General features: G+C 39.5%; 7 protein-coding genes across 7 annotated transcripts; 5 read left to right on the top strand and 2 right to left on the bottom strand.

The window, feature by feature from the left end:
• Positions 1-23: 23 nt before the first annotated feature.
• LOTGIDRAFT_237870 (hypothetical protein) lies at positions 24-6248 on the bottom strand. Its single transcript, XM_009048401.1, has 13 exons — positions 6225-6248; positions 5594-5729; positions 5227-5428; positions 4784-4951; positions 4394-4528; positions 3968-4111; positions 3571-3726; positions 3172-3356; positions 2749-2913; positions 2379-2583; positions 1507-2065; positions 1134-1201; positions 24-611 (listed from the first exon to the last, which is right to left on the bottom strand). The coding sequence occupies exons 2-13, from the start codon at positions 5669-5671 to the stop codon at positions 520-522; spliced, it is 2157 nt and encodes a 718-aa protein (XP_009046649.1). The 5' UTR covers positions 5672-5729; positions 6225-6248; the 3' UTR covers positions 24-519.
• A 617-nt stretch (positions 6249-6865) lies between these two features.
• On the top strand, positions 6866-11944 carry LOTGIDRAFT_237871 (hypothetical protein). Its single transcript, XM_009048402.1, has 11 exons — positions 6866-7002; positions 7256-7484; positions 7620-7796; positions 8172-8300; positions 8787-8921; positions 9223-9393; positions 9513-9694; positions 10000-10330; positions 10458-11043; positions 11281-11345; positions 11645-11944. Exons 1-11 carry the CDS (start codon positions 6940-6942, stop codon positions 11734-11736), a joined length of 2160 nt encoding a protein of 719 aa, XP_009046650.1. The 5' UTR covers positions 6866-6939; the 3' UTR covers positions 11737-11944.
• A 549-nt stretch (positions 11945-12493) lies between these two features.
• On the top strand, positions 12494-13024 carry LOTGIDRAFT_171831 (hypothetical protein; the record flags this gene model as incomplete). The annotated part of the gene is made up of 1 exon (XM_009048403.1): positions 12494-13024. One exon carries the CDS (start codon positions 12494-12496, stop codon positions 13022-13024), a length of 531 nt encoding a protein of 176 aa, XP_009046651.1.
• A 1418-nt stretch (positions 13025-14442) lies between these two features.
• LOTGIDRAFT_171832 (hypothetical protein) lies at positions 14443-15156 on the top strand (the record flags this gene model as incomplete). The annotated part of the gene is made up of 1 exon (XM_009048404.1): positions 14443-15156. One exon carries the CDS (start codon positions 14443-14445, stop codon positions 15154-15156), a length of 714 nt encoding a protein of 237 aa, XP_009046652.1.
• Positions 15157-15464: 308 nt separating this feature from the next.
• Positions 15465-17048, bottom strand: LOTGIDRAFT_171833 (hypothetical protein; the record flags this gene model as incomplete). Its single annotated transcript, XM_009048405.1, has 1 exon — positions 15465-17048. The coding sequence occupies one exon, from the start codon at positions 17046-17048 to the stop codon at positions 15465-15467; it is 1584 nt and encodes a 527-aa protein (XP_009046653.1).
• A 2194-nt stretch (positions 17049-19242) lies between these two features.
• On the top strand, positions 19243-20679 carry LOTGIDRAFT_237872 (hypothetical protein). Its single transcript, XM_009048406.1, has 4 exons — positions 19243-19363; positions 19968-20075; positions 20328-20400; positions 20428-20679. Exons 1-4 carry the CDS (start codon positions 19357-19359, stop codon positions 20570-20572), a joined length of 333 nt encoding a protein of 110 aa, XP_009046654.1. The 5' UTR covers positions 19243-19356; the 3' UTR covers positions 20573-20679.
• A 448-nt stretch (positions 20680-21127) lies between these two features.
• Positions 21128-22173, top strand: LOTGIDRAFT_171835 (hypothetical protein; the record flags this gene model as incomplete). Its single annotated transcript, XM_009048407.1, has 3 exons — positions 21128-21131; positions 21363-21482; positions 21842-22173. 3 exons carry the CDS (start codon positions 21128-21130, stop codon positions 22171-22173), a joined length of 456 nt encoding a protein of 151 aa, XP_009046655.1.
• Between the last annotated feature and the right edge of the window lie 193 nt (positions 22174-22366).

Raw genomic sequence — 22366 nt, forward strand, 5'->3', positions numbered from 1 at the left:
TTACATGAATAAAGATTCTCATATTTACATCTTAAACGTCTTTACTTTTTTCTGAAAACCTGTGCCTATTGACAGGGTATTAGTAGGATTATAGTGTTATTTGTCTTAGGCTAAACCAATATGAATGAGAGCCTAATAATAACCAGAGCATGTTGGTTTTATTGTAGATTATAGTGACGGTACCTACAACACCACCGAACATAGAGTACAAGCACCAAGAGTTAATTGAACGAAGATATCAGCGAACAGTTTATAAAGAATTTATACACACAAAAGAAAAACAATTTGGCACAAAATAAAACATCACATATTGTCTTAAAAAATAGTCCATAGTTATAGTTTGAAAATAAACTTCTTCGTGGGTCTTCGACAAAGATTTTCTTGCTTGTAAACATATATACAGAAAAAATATTTGGCACACAGTGATAAAACACGATGTACTGTCTTGCGAACAAGTCCGATTATTGTGCTATTATGAAAACTTCCTTGTGGATCTTCAAGATCTTAGTGGCTATGATCTTATCTTGGGTTGAGATAACCGTCCTCGTGGTATCCACTGTGAGGAACTTTAGTTCTATGGGAGGTATCATTATAATCCATTTCTTGATAATCTGGAATAGAAGCAATACAAATGAAATGAAATGAAAGTTTCCGTCCCATTTGTCGTAATTATACGACCTTCATTTCCGCATCTTATTGGGAAAATGCGACAGGTCAAATGCTTACATGGATTTCGCATTTCGTAAGAAGCTCCTTACAGATGGTTGGTGCCTTGCAATATATTTTGAGATAGTGGACACCATGCATATCGTAACGTGTTTAATTAGTCATGGGAGTTGCATCTGGTTGGTTGGTAAATGACAAGTTAACGTTCGCTTCCAGCGGATACTGATATCGCAAACTAGGTAATTGTTGGTAGATGACAAGTTAACGTTCGCTTTCAGCGGATACTGATATCGCAAACTAGGTAGTTGTTGGTAGATGACAAGTTAACGTTCGCTTCCAGCGGATGCTGATATCGCAAACTAGGTAATTGTTGGGGAGTGGCATCTTATACTCTTCCCACTTTATCTTTTATTTGGGAAACTCAAAGCACAGACAAACCTCCGAGGTACAAATATGGGTAAACTTACGTTCTTGCCAGAAATCTTTCACCTTGCCCTCGGGATAATGTTCTTGATGCGTCGGTCCCACAGGTTTGCTGAAAATAAAAAATAATGCTCAGTAACTTATAAAGCTATTAATATGAAACTGACAGTTCGGTTCAGCCATCCGGCCCAGTTACTTTGTATCTTAGATAATGTGCTATACAACTTGGTTTATCTTCTCCAATGGATTTCGTTTAGTCATCCAAAAAGACTCATTCGGACAAATATTGATATGTTGTAATTTATTTTTAGTTTTTTTTTGCGGCTGTTTCGTATGGTATTTTTTCACAATGCTTATACTTATGAAGTGAGTGTCCCATTGTATGGTAATTTGGACGAAGACTTTTCATCAACTTACTTCGCTCTTCCGCAGCATCCGGTGCTTCCTGTATTTCTACCCAGAGCATTGGGATCTCGTGAACCACAGAACCCTGGACAGCAACGTGGGAAGCAGAACCTCCATAATAACCAAGCTAACAGGGCCAACAGCAATAGGCCAAGCAAACCCAGAAAGATGATCCAGATGAGGTTGGTGTCATCGTCGAATAGGCTAGTTGAATTGTTAGTCTGACCTGTCGTCGCTGCGTTATTATTATTATCATTATTACCGTTATTATTACCGTTATTATTATTATTATCGTTGTTATTATCGTTATTATTGTTGTTATTGTTGTTGTTGTCGACAGTTACAATTACGACGGTTGTCGGCGGTGGTAAGGTGGTACAAGCTTGTCCGATAACGGTAATGGTGACGGGCTTTACACTGGCTAGAGACGGGTTACCTAGATCTTCAGCTACGACGTTCAGTTCGTAGATGGTACCAGCTGTAACTTGGGACGTCAGAAATACAGCTCCGTCTGCGTTGACGGAAAGAATTCCAGAACCACTTCCCTTGAATTGAACCTTTCCATTGTCACCTGAAAGACAAAATATACAGAGTTATTGCTGATAAATGTAAACAAAATCATCACTTCCAGGCCATTAACGATCAGGGGCAGTTATCACTGATGACGTCAATTGGTAATATCTCAAAAAGTTCATGTGATTTTACCTTCTGACATATGTGTTTGATGAATTGCTTGAGAATCAGACGTCAGATTTAATTTCTTAAATAACTCTACGTATAGCCGAAATAGAGTTCTGTGAAGCAATCTTTTCGACTGATAGGTCCCCCAACGGAAGATCCACCTATCTCCCCATTTCTCTCAATATTAACAAAGATGTGCTTACCTGTGTCTTCATCAACAGCGCTGATGGTAGCTATCTCCTGAACTGGATCACAGTCCATAATGTTTTCGATCTTTATGGAGGAGGTCGTTATGACAGGAGGATTGTCGTTGACGTTTTCCACGATCAGGGTCACGTCGCTTTCGTCAAAGCCACCATCTTTATCTGTAGCTCTGATCGTAAACAGGATTGTCTCCTTTTCGGAACCCTAGGGTAAAAAGACAAAACTCTATTAGATAAACATTAGCTTTGTGGAATTTTCGAGGAGGAGACGAGGTCGTAGACCTGGTCGGCAACGAGGGATGAATTGCAAATGAAGATTAAAAGTCGCCATAGGTCTGACATATGTTTTCAGTTTTGAATAAAGTCTTACCCTTGAATCAAGATCGAAGTCAAAGTTGGAGGTGATGACGCCATTTTTGTCTATCTGGAAATCACTGGTAAGATCTCGCGTTCCTGATATAGCACGTTCTATGGTGAAGACTTTGGTGTCGGAAAAATCCTGGTCGGTGACTTTAAAAGATGGATCGTATGAAATCTGAAATTTAGAAAGTCCCTTTATGGTTTCAAGTAACAGTTACAAAAATGATGTACTGTAGTCACTTCCGTTGGCAATTTGCCATTTTATTGCCTAAAGGTGTCAAGGATAGCTGATAATAAATAGTACTGGAATCAGTTGTTCCTTTATGGCGTGCAACCAAGGTACTGTGCTGTAACATGGACATGGCCATTTCTACATCGAAGGTCGTGAAGAAGAGAAGGCATCTTGTGAAGAATTTCGTTTCCATTTACTTACCTGACCCTCGGACACGAATGCGCTGATGGTTTCTGGGGTCAAAACTGGAAGATCATTCATGTTTTGAACTCGAATCAGTAACCAGAATTTCGCTTCACAAGTACCACTTTTCACCTGCAGCGTAACATTGGCGGTGTTGAATTCTTCAAAATCAAACTGTTCGTTCACCTTTAGTATGTTACCACCTGCAAAAGACGGAGGTCCATCTTGATCTCGACATAAGTTGGAGATAGGAGAAGAGAAGACACCAAAGCCTAAAGGTTCCACTCTTCAGCGAGATCGTCCATAAGGAGGGCACTAGAAGTAACAGAAGCCAAGAGATTTCCAAGATATTTTAAATGGTACAGGGTTATCTGTTGTTTGCGACTAAAACTGTTTGAAAATGTTGACCGTACTTACCAAACATTTTGACTTTGTTCCTCATGATGCTAGGCTGGACAGAGTCTATCGATATAGTTCCTGACACTCCATTGAAGATATGGATATTCTTCTCCACGTTCTCTTCAATGATGACCTCTCTGTTTGCGTTGCCGATTGATGGTGGTGATGGGTATTCTGAAAGGAGAGAGTTAGGTGCGTCTTCATGATCTTCGTCCGTAATATATCATAAGACAAGAGATCAAGAGCATAGCAAATCTGAATTCCAAGCATACGTCTTAAGAAAAACAGTTTTATCAATTTGCTTAAACCAATTCATATTGATAGTGTTTGTTTTCTCTGGGAATAAAGGGTTCTCAACCACGAAAATGGAAGGACGTAAACTTACATTTCTTTCAGCAAAAGCGAGAAAACTTACCAATGTTCAGGATTATGGATTCAGGATCTGAGAACTCATGGAAGGCGTCTTTAACCCTAACTAGAAATTCGAAGCTGGAGGGTCCAGAACATAGTCCTTCGAACCCATTCACTGTGTAGATTTCTCCATTCTTTTCTCCATTCCCTTTATAAAAGAAACAAGATTTTTCAAGTTGGACACACCTAGCCCTTGATACAACAGTCTTATAGGAGTGCTCTGTACAACAAAGTAATTCTGTCATAAGGGCGTATATGGCTGTGGTCCATTATCTTTATGTTTCCTATTGTCCTATCTTTAACGAGCTTGTTCTGTAACACATGAAGCCATGGTTGTTCTTTTCCTTCGAACAACCATCCCCTCAAGAGTTTCTGCATCTACCTTATTACTGATTTGCCCTCCAAAAAGCAAGAAACCAAGAAAACTTACTGCGGATGGCGAAATTAGAGGATGTAGGCAAGGTATCAAGCTGGTACTCCAGATTATCGTTCTCGGAGTCTGAAGCCAGAACCTCGTGGATGAGTGCACCTGGTCCCAAATTTATTGCTTGCTTGACAATTCGTGCTGGAAAAGATAGAATATAATGCGTTCGATTGGCAGTAGAATATAATGCGTTCGATTGCTAGTATATGAAATTTAGTGCATTCAAGTTGACCTGTTCCAAGTCATAAAACATGTGAGTATATTTATGGTTGTCAGTATGGTGCAGACGTGACCTAAACTTTGACCTTGGTCTGACCTGATCCAGTGGCTGTGTCACAACTGGACAACCTGAGCTAAGCATCTGTCCTTGGTATCGAAAATAGGCTAATAACTCACATCGAGGAAGGTTTCCAAAAGTAGGTCTTGCATTTGGTAGTACTCTGACCTCTACAGAGTCTTCGGAAGTGATTCCATTGGCATCTTCACATTGGACGTTAATAGTATAGGTGTTTTCCACGTCATAGTCCAACTTCTGAGAACCGGGGACGTAGCGTAGGAAATATTCTGAAAATTATGGAAGAATTATCAATTTTCTGATTACTGTCTGTGGAAAAAACTGCTACGACGATCTTAACAATCCTTAACTTTCAGGAGAGCTGGTCGACGACATAGTATTTTGAAAGTACTGGAGATACCTGGTATAGAGCTCTCTTCCAGCACATATTTTGATGGTTTTATCTCTAGGAAGGGTTGTATCAAATCTGGAATGAGTGAATCAACCCACAGAAAATAAATGTCACCAAATGCTATTAGCTTGATCTGTATTTGATTATACATACGTCCAGAGTCCGGCCAAACATTGAAGCAGTTGGCACAGTTTGTGGTTGGATCTGTGCTGACGTAGTTGACTTTGGAACGTACAATTGGTCCTGTTGCGTTTTCACCGGCATCGATGCAGATTAGTTGATTCTCGTCGAATCTTAACGGAGTTTTCTGCCCTTCAAACAACGTGAATACTATGGGCTTGTTATCAAGTTTCATCTGAAATTAAATTAAATTTGAATTGATTTGATTTGATTTGATTTGATTTGATTTGATTTGATTTGATTTGATTTGATTTGATTTGAATTGAATTGAATTGAATTGATTTGAATTGATTTGATTTGATTTGATTTGATTTGATTTGATTAAATTAAAGGATCTTACAGTATCTTGTTGGACAGATTGTGTGATCAGGGTGAACAAGATGAAGATCACCAAGCTGTAAACTCTCCATCCTTCCATTCTGTGATTTTCGCTTTGCTTTATCTGTATCTTGTGCTGTATCTTGTGTTCACATTTTCTAGAACAAAATACCAACTTATCAAATTAAGACCAGTCATATTTGAAGAAAATAAAAAGACGACAATAAGATCTCAAATTGTTTAAGATCATCCTTGATGGTCCAAGTAAATTCCTAAAGCCACAATCAGTACATTTTCTCTGTTTTATCTGTATCCTGTCCTGTATTTTGTGGTCCTTGAGTTCACATTTCTGGACCACAATATCAAAATAAAAATCAAGACCAAACACCTGAACAGAAAACATCATCAAAATCTTAGATGTCTTTGAGTCTTCATGATTAAATACTAGAACCTCTAACTCCTGATCGATGTAAAGCTTCCACTGACACAGTGGGTTCTTTTGGTGGACGATGGGTAAGAAGTAATGGAATACAAATGAGACCTGGTACGAGGAGTCCAAATGGTGAACCTAGGATCTGAAGCTATGTTCTGGCTCAGCATTCACAAATAACTTTAATAGTATGTTTCAAAGTAAAATATTAAAAGTAACTTACCTAATGTTTACAAGTTCGATCGCAATTACTTTTTTAAATAAATACACAAATTTTGTCGACGTCAGATATCTGACTTATTTTTTCTAGTCGGACCTACCTAAAGTTTGGTTATTGTTATTCGATTATTCGTATTAAGGTCCACAGTCATATTGGTTATAGCTCGTACCTGTACCATTCATAATACATTGTAGTGTGTTTTTATTGTTCCTAAGCAGTATAGTTTAGTCTGATGGAATTCTTTGAGAGCTTATACATTGACAATAGTCAATTGTTACAAATAGTCGCAATTTGTCAATTGTATGGATCAACTAAGGTGTACAATCGAAGCAAAGAGTCAGGCATTTGTCGGAAATTAACTCGGATAGATTTTAAATTGCAGTATAAATTTGTCATATTTGGGAATACATGAAAACGTTGTGCTAATTAATAACTAGGATATCGATTACCATTCTGTCTCGAAACCGATTGAAAACTGTTCGAAAATGAAGATTAACATTTCATATTGCTTAATCTCTTTCGTTAAAATTTTCACAAAGTTTCGATTGGTCTTCTAACGATACAATGAAAAAGGACACAATGATACAAAATGGACACATACGTCATCGAAACGTGCGTACTTATTTAATTGCATTGCCAAGTGAAAAGAATGCAAACAAAATGGCGTAAAGGTAAATAAATATCCGAATGAAAAAGTGACAGATATATTTCGGAAAAAATGAGGAGATTGTTATTCCTTTCTGTTCTGTTGTCGACTTTGGTATTTTTTGGAAACGCGCAGGTAAGTGATTTCGTTCTTTTCAGACTAGAGTACCATTACTAAAATAGAATTTATTTAACCATGGTGAGTGATTATATTAGATTTATTTCGTTTCTTTTCGTATGTTATTTTATGTTTTGTGGTTTTTTTTGATTTGATATAATTTATTTTGATTTAATTCGATTTAATTTAATATAATTCTTTTTATTACTATTTTTTTTACATTTTAATTTAATTAATTTTATTCATTTTTATTTATTTATTTTTTTTTAAGAATCTGTATTTTAAAAATGGACCAGTGGTAGTGAACGTAGATGAAGGTCTAGAAATCGAAAGTAAACTGGGCTTGGTGGAATGTGCCCTCAACACGACTGGTGTGAATCCATTTACAACGGAAGTACCCTTTAAATATAAGATCACGCTGGTCAAAGTGAATGAAAATGACCTATGCGGTGGGGATGGACAATGTTTTAGTATTAGATCTCAAGATGACAGTGCTGCACGTAAGTTGTTCTTTTAGGGTATTCCAGAAATTCGAATGCTAATGCATTGTATCGAAAGGTTTCCCTCTTAGCACAATGCACAAGGTTGCCAGTCGTTACAGAAAAGTAGGATGTTAAACGCCATTTCATTTTCAGAACCTTTGTACTTCATCTACCACTATCCGTTCAACACACAGAGGCTGATGTACGCCGTACGTAATACCTACACATTAGACATAACCTGCGAAGATAATCTCAGTAATACTTTGAAAGGACAGGCAGAAGTGCGAGTGATTCCAAACATGCCGCCTGTTTTTGTGACCAAAAGTGGAGGTAAATTAACTCAATTGATAATCAAACCCGAATCTCCTCACCGAAAACGTAATTACTGGACTGAATGAGTCTTAATTGCTGGATGATACTATATCGAATCCATATTTTGGAAATATACTGAGTTTTCGCATTACATTGAAACTTCTTTTTCACACAGCTCTCTTAATGAGGAATGTATATCCTAAACACGTGTACAAAAACCAGTTAGCTCTTTTTGAACAGACAATTAAGGTGCAAAAAAAGATGGATCTTCCACTCCAATTCATCTCAATTCCTTTCGGCAGATGGGTTGAGCCTCCTCACTTCGAATGAATGGACCCACGTGAGATGCCTATGGTTTTCTAAAGTGAATACGCTACTTATTGTCCATTTCAGAGTCCGTAACATTTTCTGCAGCAGATCTTACAGCTGGGACCTTAGTGTTTACTGTATCGGCAAATGACCCAGAGAATAATCCACTGGAATATAGTCTCACCGACGGGAGCGGCAAGTTTGCGATAGATGGTAAGTAGCGTCATCAGCATCACTTTGAATCTTCAAAATGTTCGAATAAGACTTCACGAGCTGCAGCATTGGTACGGTTTGTGGACAGTTCAAAAGAAGATGTAAGTGCAGATTCCCAAGAGTCTTTCCTTGAACCTCCAAAATCTACGAATAAGACATCATAAGTATTGTTTGTCATCAGCATCTTTTTGAACCTTCACAGTTTAGGACCTACAAATTGCGGACAATGTCAAAAGAAGATTTATGTTCAGATTCCTGCAGAGTCTTTCCGAATCTTCTTCAGCTGTGCTGCAGGATGGAGACGTTTTAAGACGCTGGGGATTATGATGAGTTTACATCAGAGTCTTGATGCTCATCAGCCAGTGTACAATTATGAATTCCAATTGCGGTTGGATTTAACAATGTATGGTGTTACTAGCCTCGATTGGGTAGATACTAATTTATTCAGATTGGGTTTGGGACAGATTGTGTACGACTATTTTTCAGAACAAACGGGGCAGATTCGAGTACTTGAAGGCTTTGAAGGCCTCTGTAACGGAACCTCGAAGTTCACCTTCCAAGTAACAGTAAAGGACCCATACCATATGAATTTGATACCCATCAACATAGATCTCAACATTGGTGAGTGATTGCTCCACATAGTTGAACTTGTGCTCTCTCCAACAGAAGTTAACTAGCCAGTTCTTTTGCAAGTGGATTCTACAAAGAGATACGAACAAACTAAACGTCTAGCTCACAATAAAACGTGATCCCATGCGCCACAGGCTGTACGTGAGCCTACTGTTGGAAATCGAAAAGGATTAAGCTGATACCGGTGTTCTAGCTATCTGTATTCCATTGACACGGCAACCAGCTTTCTGATTTCATAAGCCAAAACTATAACAGAGAAAGAGGTGGGGCGTAACACTACGTTTCATTTCAGATTACCCAAATCAACCAAGTCTTATAGGAGCAAACCAAGAAATCACTGTTTCAGAAACCGATCCTGTGGGCATGTACTTTCATTCATTTAATGTATTCGATGGTACTCTAGCAATTGACGTGGAAAACCCCATCACTCCAGCCAGTATTGCCAGTAAATTTGTCTTGCAAAGTAAGTAATGGAGTTATTTCCCTTTATAACAATCTTAACTATGATGCAAGTGAAGGCTTTCATTGATACTCCTGCCTTGCCCATACATCTTCTTGTTGTGACAAAATTTCGTATTTAAGGTGATGTTATGCGGATCACCGAGCAGTTTAATTTTGAAGAAGCTTCTTCGGGCAACATCTCCCTCGTGGTGACCAACGGAGTGTGTAAGAAGCTATACTTTTTGGTCATTAAAGTGAAGGATGAGAACGACCCTCCCACACTCTTTCCTAAGATACAGACTGGTATTGTGGAAGAAGGTCTTGTAAGTTAAATCTTGATACATCTCCTATCCAATGAGAAGACCTAGACTGCTCGCTTACCTGGAGGTCTGGGTTTGATGCAGACATATTCTTTGGAATATCCAGTCTAGGTTTTCAATGGCAGTAATGCAAGGGTAGAAAAAGGGTGGTATGAAAAAGATCTAGTTATTGACATGGGACAATAACCCCTGTTTGTGGCCTGAAAAAGCCAATGCAGCTATCCGGGCAGTCTTTAACTCATTGTTCAGTCGTCGCTATCATCATCCAAATCAAAAGCAAAAGAACAGGATTATTATTTTCGTTCCAGATTCAGTATGACATGCAATCCTTTGTGGACGATGAAGACGTTTCGGACAGCCACACCTACAGAATCCTCAAAGCGACTGAAGGCACGGTAGTCATCACAGACAAGTTCACCATCGATAACAATGGTCTGATCACCTCCAGAGGAGATTTTGATCTGGACAGCTTGAATCTTAACTCTCGTACAGTGGTCTTTGATGTGGAGGTCATGGATCCCGGAGGACTCACGGATACTGGTCAGGTGACCCTGATCATCAACAACGCCAACGACAATAACCCCATCATATCGACCACTACCATTTACAACGATCAGATTATGGACTGCTCGGGACCGAGTAAGCCATATTTTTAGTTTGGTAACTTTTAAGCTTTTTCCGTTAGCGAATAGATCTGTGATATCGGTACTTCGAGAATTTGGTCAAAAGAAGCCTCACGACAAATCTTTTTCTTCTCATTTTTCAGTGCAAATTGGAAGCATTGCTGCAACAGACGCAGACTTTGGCACCAACGGTGATATCATCTACACTGCGACTTCAAGCGGTCCACTGTCAGTAACTGCCGATGGAAGCATTTTCGTGACATCTGCAATTGCTGCAGGATCAACCCATCAGCTGACAGTCAATGCAGAGGATCTGGGAAATCCTCCACGGGAAAGCAGCGTACCAGTAACCATTACCGTAGTCGGACAACCATGTACAACTACGACCACGACACTCGCACCAACTGTTAACATCAACGTTAGCATCAGTACTAACAACTCCAATAACAACAATAATAACAACAATAACAATAATCAAAATACCGTTGTGGCAAGTGTCACAACGCCAGCCACTGTGGCCACCCCCACACTTTTGGACAATTCTCTGAACCTTATTTGGATAGTATTGCTAGCAGTGCTTGGACTCTTGTTACTTCTATTGTTGCTGTACCTCCTGTGGAAGTTCTGCTTCCCGCTATGTTGTCCTGGTGTTTGTGGCGTGGGTGAAGCCCAAGCTGGTGGTCCATGTGGAACGGATAGTTTCTGTGGACGATGTTGTAGCTGTTGTAGGTGGGTATTACTTTTAATTGACTCTGTAGATATTGACTCTGTCAGTTGGACATGACTTCTCCGGGTCATTCCTACACCTATTGGCCCTAAACATAATGTTGAATTTTAGACTTGAGCTCCATTGAGTATCTCATTTGAAAGATCAGCAGCAAACTACTGTCAAAAAACCCAAAGAGCTCCCATAAATTGTTGAGTTATTGATATTGAATAGATTTTGATTTTCTTTTTCTTCTGCAGGCAAGAGCCTCCCAGGGCACCAAGAGTACGAGGTGAAGGTGACATCCATGATTTCTGGCAAGAACGTAAGTAGCATCGTGATCCAACCCTAGTTTCTTGGGCACCTATTCAGACCGAAGTTACCGTTTTTGGAACGACGTCTTGCTTTTAATGAAGGTGGCCTTTTATTCGCCTTCATTGGCCCAATTGAGAAATTACAAGTAGAAGATTCAATTCCCTTACATTATGTCCTAGTCCAAAAAGATTGGGAACCTGTGGAACCTGTGCATTAGTGGTTAAGACAGGTTTCTGGGGCTACTTTGGAATGATCAGTGCTAGTAGCATCTGGTATTTCTGTAACTAAACCAGATCCTTTCCGTTTCAGATTACCAAGAACAAGATTATCAAACGACTTACCACAGAGGTGAAGTTCCAAAACCAGCACCCCATGAACTGGGATATCTGAGATACAATTAACTTATGCCTCTTCATGAGTTCTCTTGACCCATTGGCAAACTTAAAAGATATGGTATATCTGGATATATACCTATCCATAGGGCCAATAAGCTGGAATTGGGATTATCAGCTAGTTCAAATACCTAGGCAACAGTATATCTTTAAATAAGACATTTGTGATAACGTTTATGTGATAAAATTTTTACCAAATAAATCAAATTGTTTTCTTAATGTTAGTTGAATATTTTTTCCATATCATTGTTTCGCACAAGTAGCTGCCTGAAAAGGTTGCCAGGATAAGGCCCCTCCATTTGCCCCGATAAATAGTTGCCCGAAAGTATTGATTTGCTGGGTTAGAGGCCCATGACCATGCCCCTCCCCTGCAAACAATGACGTAGATACCCCTTCCATAGAACTGCCTGTGATATGCCAGTCAAGAGTTGTACGGTGTAGTATACTCATATTAATAACACCTATTAAACACGGCCTTAACAATAGACGAGTGTCGTATTCACTATTTATTGCTTTTGAATAAAGACTTAATTGAAAGCCCCAATTCAAAAGCTTATGGTACAATGGCTTTTATGACTTTACGGGTCATTGGTGTGAAAATGGAGTTTTTGAACGTTTTGAATAGTCAATACAAATGATTGACTTACAAAGAATAAATATAACTTATTTTAAGACGAATTTTGGGACAATTTCGTACGAAAACAATCATGGGATATGGTCATTTCGACTTTCGGCAAATGAAATATTAGCTATCTACGTTTCTGGTATGGCACCCACTACAATAACCGATCATCCGGACGTCTGGAACACATCAACATCAACGTCTGCAGCATCAATACAAACAACGGTGTCTTCCGGTGTCGCGTACGACCATGAAGGAGCGATGAAGTTCATCATCGTTACCATATTGGTCTATTCTCTTTTTGGAATCGTTTCCGTGCTTCTACTGCGGATTAGAGCCAAGGCTCGAAAAGCTGCTCATAAAAGTCCGGACTTCTCCGAAAGTGCCGTACACGCCTATATCAAGAAGCGGGGATCGTTAGAGGTGGAAAGCTATCGGTATCGACTGCGATGTGAACAGAAGAAGTGTCTTGGTGATTACATGTATTTCGGTCGAGGCTATCCTCCAAAAGAAGCAGCGTCTTCAGAATCTTCCGAACCTATCGAGTTGATGCCGCTGATGAAAAGAACTCCATCCGACAGACGTTTTCAACATCCATTGAAGATGACTGGAAGAGGGCCCGGAATTGCTCAAAAAGTCCACAATGAAGAAACTGCAGCCACAACGACTCTCTGAAGATTAACATGGAGCCAATTTTGTGGATTAAGTCTCCTCAGCAGAAACAGTAAGTGCTTACTCTTCGGTGGTCGCCTGGCTTTGTCATTGGAAACTTGGTGGTTTTACTGGTATTCACTGTGAAATGGTAATGAACGCTTGTGGACTAAACATGAGACTAGGATGGTCTCGATTTTTGTTGAACGGCTAAGGAGTAGTTAGATGTAACTCATTTTAGGAAAGGTACTTTGCTTTGCATTTTATGAATCAACCATTGTGTTTGCATGGACAATAGCAGAATGGATTTGAACGTGACCAAAACAAATAAACGACGTACTCTTTAACGAGATATGTTCTAAAGAGTGAGTTGTCTGTATAGAAAAACATGTGTATGTTGCTCAAATGGACAATAAGTCATAAAATTTGGATTAGGGGCAAAAAGTCCACAATGGCCATAACTCATATGAAACAATATGTTTATTTGTTCATCAAATGGTCTTTCGGGTTTAGTCATGGAATGGCAGGTGCAGCCATCACGCTAGATGATTTTCCCAGGAAAATGTTGTGCTAGTTCTTGGTGAAACCAGTTTTATTTGTAATAGCATTGCTTTAGGATGTTGGATGGCTTATCTCTCTAGTCTGTATGGGCAAATTTTGCTATGGTATGTGAATTTTTAGTGAAACTTAAATATTACTTTCAGGAGCGTTACAGTTGGATCTTTGTTATCGTTCAATATCATATTTTCATGCGTAGACAATTTTTCATATTGACCGTTAAACCTGGCGTATATCGGCTTTGATTCTATATTCATAATTGATGGATTTAACCTCTGATTAGGTTATGGTGTTAGATTGAATATGGACTGAGAAGCAATTAGTTCAACTCCTTGATTAAACCTGATGTAATTTCAATTAACTTTTCATTGTGGTGATTTCCTGTAAGTGTTATAAGAGGTTTCTCATTCGTTAATTGGTGCTTTATTTTGTGAATACTGCTCGGGACATCTACTCATATTCATGTATTCTCAGTCAACATGACTGGGTAGCAATATTCGTATTTTGTGAGTACTTCTCATGATATCTATTCATACTTGTGTCTCGTAATTCAACTTTGCTGGAGAGCTGTATTCTCATTTTGTGAACACTATGAAACAGTCTCGGATATTTACTGATACATCCCTTCTTGAGGTTTCCTAAAATCATTTGAATATTGCGTGTGTTTGGATTTATGGATTTCTAAACGGCGTAAATTCTCATTTGCCTCGTAATATAGAGGTATACATCTATCAGATATCTACACATATCAGACTATGTAAGTAAATACTTCAAGTGTGACGGGTGTTATATCCAGTGTAATGGTTGTGACATTTAACGCGACAGTTGTGACATTCTAATTGCATTTAACTGCACAGTGCATCTATCAGAGTACAATTATCAAGATGTTTCTGAAACTGAATGGCTCAAGCGTGACGGGTGTGACATCCAGTGTGACGGTTATGACATTGGCGAATGTGACAACGAATGGAACTATACTAAGTGAAAATAATTCCGAACTTCTCAGACAAACCTATGACAGCTATGGAGCTATGCTGTTTATTGCTGTGGTCATCTGCTTCTATGCGTCCAGTATATTGCTGTTTATATGCTGGAATCAGCGATGGAACGAAGCCCACGACGATGATAGGCAAATTTCCCAATATCTTAAATCTGCGAAGGCTTTGGAGACCAAAATTGCGAAGGATTACGTCTTAAAATTCCGTTCTATGCTATTGGCTAGTTCTGTGATTGCTCACGGAAATCGGATGATGGGCTCGCGTAATTGCCGCCTCATAAAGCCTCTATTGGGGCCCCGTGAAAGTGATGTTGGTCTTCATGATACTGGAGAGGCCGAAGATGCTGAAGACGCTACACATAACGCGTCTGATCATCTGTATAACAGTAATTGTAATGCGGACCCCTGTGATGTTGACGACCACCAATGCATCCTTCATTGTTATCATCAAGATATTAACAGCCAAAGCCACGATATTGTTTGTGATTATGTGAGCGATAATGATAGAGACGATAGTGATGATGACGATAATAATGAAGATAAACATCATGGCCTTGATGATGAATTAGAAAATGAAGTGGGACATCGAATGGATAATTGATGTTAAGTAATTAACATTTTAATATTAAAAAAATGGACGGTTGTTAAATGACACATACACATGGAATTCCAAAGCACAAAAATAGTTATTAAAAGTCCTTCATTGTGTTGTTCGTTTATTTAACTCCATTTTCCCAATGCCAGAGTTCCTCATATCCACATGTCTATCAGCTTCAGAGTCATTCCATATCATGGAACTGGGAACATGGGGCTTGACCACTCTTATAATCAGCTGGTGCAACTCCACTTTACTGGCTTTCAACACTGCACCCCCTCCACACGGTTTAAAGCAGTCATTTGCTTTAGGTATCACCGTCTATATTGTACGTTTATCACCCCAGACCTTCTGCTTTTGGACGATCTTTTTAAAGTCAAAGGATCAGGTAAAATTGAAGGTTCCAAAGGGACCTCCTGATCAGAAACTAGAGGTACAAGTTCTTCACGATTTACACTTTTCAGAAGATCATTCTCCTTTGTAGAATTGCTTGGATGAACTAGATCCTCCTCCAAAGAAGATGTAGATTCGTCATTAGAATTAACAGAGATCCGGTTGTTCATGATTTGAGCAAAATCTATTGCAGATCCGTTATAGTTAGACACAGCACTCGAGCGTCTGGAGAATTCTTCCATCACGTCTTGAACAAAGTCACTATGGTCCGTATCCTCGGAGCTGCTCTCATTCAGTTTTTCTTGCGGAAGAGTTATTGCGGGTAGTATGATATCATTGCTCGAGTCGCTGTCGCTGTTATGGGGCGAGCAAATGACAGAGATGCGACTTTGACGATCATGTCGACGACAGTTCAAGCTACGTGCAAATTCATTGTCTTGGAAAGCTAGTCTTTCATTGGATCGTTGTAAGGATCCAGGAAGTTCGAGAGAATTTTTGCGTCTTACTGATCGTTTACGATCATGGAATCGGAACGATTGGGCTCTTCTGGTTAGTCTTGGTCTTGGAGTCTCGCCGGAGATTCGTTGCCCTTTGCCTGCGTGCGTTGATTTTTGATAATGACCACCATTGGGTGGTTTAAGGAGTTGATCGTCTCCTATGACAAAGTTTACTGGTGTGGTAGGAGCTGATGAAGGGGCTGATGATCCCGTAACAGATAATTCAAGAAGATCGAGTTTCGGAGGCATATATCCAGATCGCTTGCGTCTCCTAGCACGAATAGTTTCCAATTCACTCTGGCTTAGTTCCTTGTTCCCTTCAAAAGCGTCATCTTTCAGCGACTCTATTATTTTGAGACTTGCTACTTGAGGCAAAGGCTTCGCCGGTGAAGTAACTTTTGCATTAGGTACGCTACCTGATCGCTTTGAAGTCGATTTGCTTTTCGTTAAGTTTCTTTCGGGAATGTCATCCATTGTTGAGAGTAAAGAGTTCTCGTTATAGTCACTCTTGTTGTTCTTGGACAAGAACAGATCTGTTTTGTTCTGGGTCGTGGGTTCTGTGCCACCTTCACCATTGGACCTTGAAAGATTTCCGGACGAAGAGGGAATTGTTACTAAGTCTTCATCGAGGGCCTGCATGATATTTTCGGTTGACAACTGTCGCGGCCACGTTTCACTGCTATAGGAATCGACTCTCAGGCACATGGAAATGCTCTTGTTGCGTCTTTCCTTCAATTTAGTGATTTTTCCGTTCACCTTTGTGCTGCTCTTGGGCTGTGGCTGCGATTCAGTAACTTGCTCGCCTAAAATTGACATGAACAGCAGCTTTGCTCGTATCCTCTGCTCATCATCTTTGATTGCCTCGCTTGGGACCTGTCGATACGTCTTAAGATAGCTCCAAATCTGCTTCTCCTCCTCGCGATCAGTACGAGTTTTGTTGATGCTCAGCATGATGAAGAAGATAATGCTCATACCAAAGACCATAATGACTGCGATGGAAAAGGCCATAGCTCCTTCGCCGTTAGCGTACCATGGTAAGGTGGAATTGTCCGTCGCATTGGTGGTCGTCAACGTCAAGTTATTGATTGATGTAACGTTGTAAATGATCATAATGAACACATCTCATATTCTGAAGCGTAACTTCGGACGTAGGGTCACTTCCGTTGCGCACTGGGATCACTATGGTCACCTCTACCTCAAAAGATACTTTAGGAACACTCGAGTTCAGCACTACAGCACTTTTTTGCCCTATTTATATTTAGGTCATTCGTAAGCAAGTATTAAATTAGTACCCACGTATCCCCTTGTGCTGGTGTATGCCTGTATACCACTTTTGTGTGCACTTTACGTATATGCCAGTATTCATTGGTATGGCTATGGTATATATTCACGCATATATCCGTATATCACTTCCCTATGCACTTTACGTAAACGCTAGTATTCATTGGAATCCTATGGTATGTATTTACGCATACGCCCGTATACCAATTCCATGTGCATCCGCTCTCCGTTTAAACAGGTATTCCATTAGTATCTTCCACAGTTTATTATCACTGACATAAGTACCTGTATCCATGTATCTTATGGTATGTATTCATGCATACCTCAGTCAACCACTTTCACTCGTCTGTCGTCAAATCTGAAAAATAAACCAGCTGTAAACATTAAATATAGGCCAATAACAGTAAATATACAACAGAATCAATAATGTCTATCGATTTTACATCTTTAATATAGATATAGCACATTAAAATACTTCTAATTATGGTCTGCTGCTTTTTAATGTTCGCCATTGCCACCTGGTGCGTTAAAGTGTCGCTTCCCGACGAATTAGACGCCTTATCTCATATGAAAGTCACCTCTTGTTGAAGGTTAACGGTATGCAGAATAGAGATCACGTCAAGGGTGGTATTCCTTTTGCGTACTGGATATCAAAGCGTACGTACCTAAATGTACCGAAGTTGCCAACGAGCCATTTTCTTTTCACTAACTCAGCACTTCCTTCTATAGACACTATATCCTTTTGACACATTAGTTTTCAGCTTTTGGTTTCACCTACATGTGCTCTTTAGGGCGAATTGTACAAATTTTCTGCAATTCAGAACCAATTTTTGGGAATTTTACTCCACTTTCTCGCGTTTTTCATTCACCACCTTTTGAGTCAATACTTCTATTAAGGATATGGAGAAAATTATGTTATATGTACGCTCAGTTTAAGAAATAAAAAAGGGGGTACTGAATATAAGAGTATATTTTGTCATACATTAAATCAGTTTTGGTCTGAAAAGCCCTACTGTACGCATGATGCCCTATTTCTCCTTTGCTATACATGTACATACATACATTAACTTTAGATGATCTCGACATAATGTGCAATTTCTCTTAGCATACACCTTGATGCGCGTTTAAAGTTTGCTTTCGTCGTTTAATTCTTACAGAGCTTTAAGGGGAGGTCGGGGGTCATTCGATTTCGATACTTGGGCATTTTCCACTCACCGTCACATTAATGCACGACCAGGCGTTTGAATAGAAACGATATTTTGATTATTACGCACTATTATGTGATCATAATAGAAACCTGGGGATTAATATTTATATCTATAAGGGAAAGTTACAATAGTTCCCTTTCAAATAGCCTGATATGAACCAACACGTGGAGGATTCTCGAAAGCATGCCCTGACAGTGAAAGCATATACTATCAATGAAAGCATGAAACATCCAACAAAGCATCCCCTACTAAAGGAAGCATAAATATGTCAATGAAAGCATGAACCTACCAAAGAAAGCATGAACCTAATTGAAGAATGGACCAAACAATGAAAGCATACCCAGGCAAAGAAAGCATGAATCTACCAAAGGAAGCATGAACCATCCAAAGAAAGCATCCAATGCAGCATCAATGAAAGCATGCTCTGACGATGGTAGCATGTAACGTTGATGACAGCGTGGCATGTGTTTATATCGACGTACTTTTTGTTTCCATAGTCTTTCAGTAGTATATACCTTACATGGTGTTTTGTAAGGGTCAAATGCGGATTAACCTAATTAGGGTGGATTATGAGATTAATCGATGCAATCAATTGCGTCGATTAGTTTTAAAGCCCAATCAACCGTTTCGTCCATAGTTACCCGATAGGCTACTGTTATATTTTTTAAGCCAAACACCTCGGATATTGAACGACTCTCAAATTGAAAATTGGATACGGCGAAGAGAATTTTAAAGAATCGATTTATCTGCAGTTAGGACGTTTTCTTGGATACAGGTAGTAGATCGATACAGGACATTCTGAGGGCGATTTCAAACAACGATCAACAATGGCATGTAAGTTATCCGTCAAGTTATCTGTCAAGTAATTCGCCAAGTTATCTACCAAGTTCTCTGTCAAATTATTTGTCAGTTATCTGTAAAGTTACCCACTCAGTTATCCATCAAACTATCCGTCAAGTTATCCATAACGTTATCTGTTAAGTTATCCGTCAAGTTATCTACCAAGTTCTCTGTCAAATTTTTTGTCAGTTATCCGTCAAGTTATCCGTCAAGTTATCTGTCAAGTTATCTTTAAAGTTATTTGTTAAGTTAGCCGTCAAATTATCTGTTTAGTTATTCGTCAAGTTATTCACCAAGTTATTCACAAAGTTCGCCGTCAATTTATCTTTAAAGTTATTTGTTAAGTTAGCCGTCAAATTATCTGTTAAGTTATTCGCCAAGTTATTCACCAAGTTCGCCGTCAATTTATCCGGTAAGATATTTTGTTAACTTACCTGTTAAGTTATCTAATAAAACATCTGTCGAGTTATCCGCAAAATTATCAGTTTAAGTTGAAATTCGAAACATGGTGTGGCATGTGTGGAGTTTTTGGACGATCACAACCCCTAATACCTAAACTAAGCTAAGGTAAGGTCACCAAACTATATTTTTGTTTCAGATTTTCCTCTTTGGTACATAGTTTGGGTCGTCATTGGTGCAGTTACCTTGGTCATGTTGGCTCTGTCTATTTATAAAGCCCAAATGAGATACAAAAATCGAATATCTGGTAAGTTTCCATAACAGCAAAAGGATCTAGGGATGCTAGCTTAAAAGCTCAATTTAAGCTACATGTATATCCTATGCTGTAGCAGTTTCATCTTGACCTTGAGCCTAATCTTCCGAGCGAATGGTTGGGCCATCGACAATATATATTTTGACCATGAGCTTAGTCTGACAATGACATGTTGGGCCAAAATCTGGTCCACATAATTAGCTTGTGGCATATCTTTTAATTCATGGTAATACTTTTCACTTTCAGTGGTGCATACGACTCAGAGAGCACCTATACAAGTTACTGCTACCAGCACTTCGAACGCACCCTTACCACCACCGTTGTCGAACCCAGCTTATCCACCACCGTATCCACCGATGTATCCACCACCGTCATACAACGAAGCTCTGAACCAATCACAGTATCCGCCTGTGGCCTCGCCCTTTCGGCCTGGTCAAATGACGCAAGGACAACCAACGATCGAATATGGCCCTGGAGCATACCATAAATAATTCCAAAGATTCTTTTAATCCCGTAAAAAAGCAGCTGAATTCATCAACAGTAACAATAAGTGTTATATTATTTTTTCCTGCCAATGTAAATATTAAAGTGCTTTTGTTAATTCGATTGTTTGTTTTCTATTATTGAATGATGGTGTATGTTCTGTGGCAGAGAACACCCGTGACCACTTAGTAACTGAGCGTTTCACCTCATCCCCCCCCCCCCGCCCTTCCCCTTCATCACAAACGACACCACCCTGCTTTGAGTAATTACCAGCAAAGTTAAGGCTCCAGAACGGATTGAAACTTGGACTCGGAGGAGGTAGGACTCTCCCAAATGTTTCTGTAAAATTGACGTCACGTTAGCAATACGTCATTTGCCAACGTAGAGGAACACAAAATGGCGAACGGGGACGTAACGTGGTCCTCTAAATCGTTTTTCACAATAATGTAGGGCTTATTTCCGAGCTGATTGACGGCCAGATTTTATGGTGTCCGGAACATCAACTAGGACAACTGTCCAACAGCACAAATAACCCTCCCTTGGGATAACTAGCTACTAGCCTAATGGGTAAGTCTTTAGGTTAGAATGACAACCGTCCAAGGATTGATCAGCTACTGAAGGATAAGTCTTTAGTATCAGCAATTGCAACTTGTTAGTGGGGTGGGGCTAACAGCCAATGGCTATAACACCAGAGGTTAACTGCCTAACAGATTAAAACCAGGAAAAGATCTGATAGAAGAACTTGACGGAGCATAACTTTCCGACGCCAAATTAATAGTGTTTTCTTTTCTTTTTCAGATTTTCCTGTATTTGTCTATGTGTTAATTGGCGTGTTTTGTATGTTTTTCACGTGTACATTCGGTTTGATTTTTTGTCAACTTTGTAAATCATACAATGGGTACGGTAATAGAATTACAGGTAGGTCCATATTGCATCATCAAGTCCCTACGTTGCTTCTGCAAGTCCCTGTGTTTTTCTGAAGCTTTATTATAAGGTGTTGGTGTCTTTATATAAATTGCAACCTAATAATTCATATAAATGTAACGAACATATTTCCGACCACTGAAGAGTTCGAATCAATTTTTTCTAAGCTCTACGGAATCAAATCCTATTCATGCAGAAGGAAATGGGTTAGTCCGAAACATGGTGACAATTAACAGCCTCTGACAGATACCAATGACGCCTTTCATCAATCAGATTATCCATCAGATGCTGATTATAGCCGAGCAAGGTTCGGACAAGTTGATTATTCATAAAGATGTTTTCCTTTATTGCAGTTGGGTATCCGACCATGACTTCTCAAACCTCACCAGGATTTGCAGGCCTATCAACAACAGTGCAGTATTCATCAGGAACGGCACCATCGGCTTTCAGTCAAGGGATTACCCCTTCAGCACCCCCACCACCATATGCGGCGTCAAGTCAACACCCCACATACAACCAGTCAACCGACTACAACCAACTACCAACATACAATCAATCACAGTATCCACCAGTTGGGAATTTCGGCGCCGGATTGCCAATCCCTCAACATGCGCCCTGGCAGCCTGGTCAAATGATGCGAGGTCAACCAACGATTGCGTATGCCTCTGGAACATATCGTAAATGATCTCAAGGGTTTTCTTAATTTGTGAGCATAAGTAACCAAGCTTTGGACAGAATGCTAAAATGAGTGAGCTAAAGTCTACCTCAATCAGATGCCGGCCCCCCTCGAATCTCAAGCTTCGACTCCAGTTGAGCTCCTTCAAGAACATATTTTTCGTCCCAAAAATAAAACGAGTAATGCAATAAATAAACTTTTT

This window comes from Lottia gigantea (assembly GCF_000327385.1).
Source record: "Lottia gigantea unplaced genomic scaffold LOTGIsca_121, whole genome shotgun sequence".
NCBI classification, from domain to species: Eukaryota; Metazoa; Mollusca; class Gastropoda; family Lottiidae; genus Lottia; species Lottia gigantea.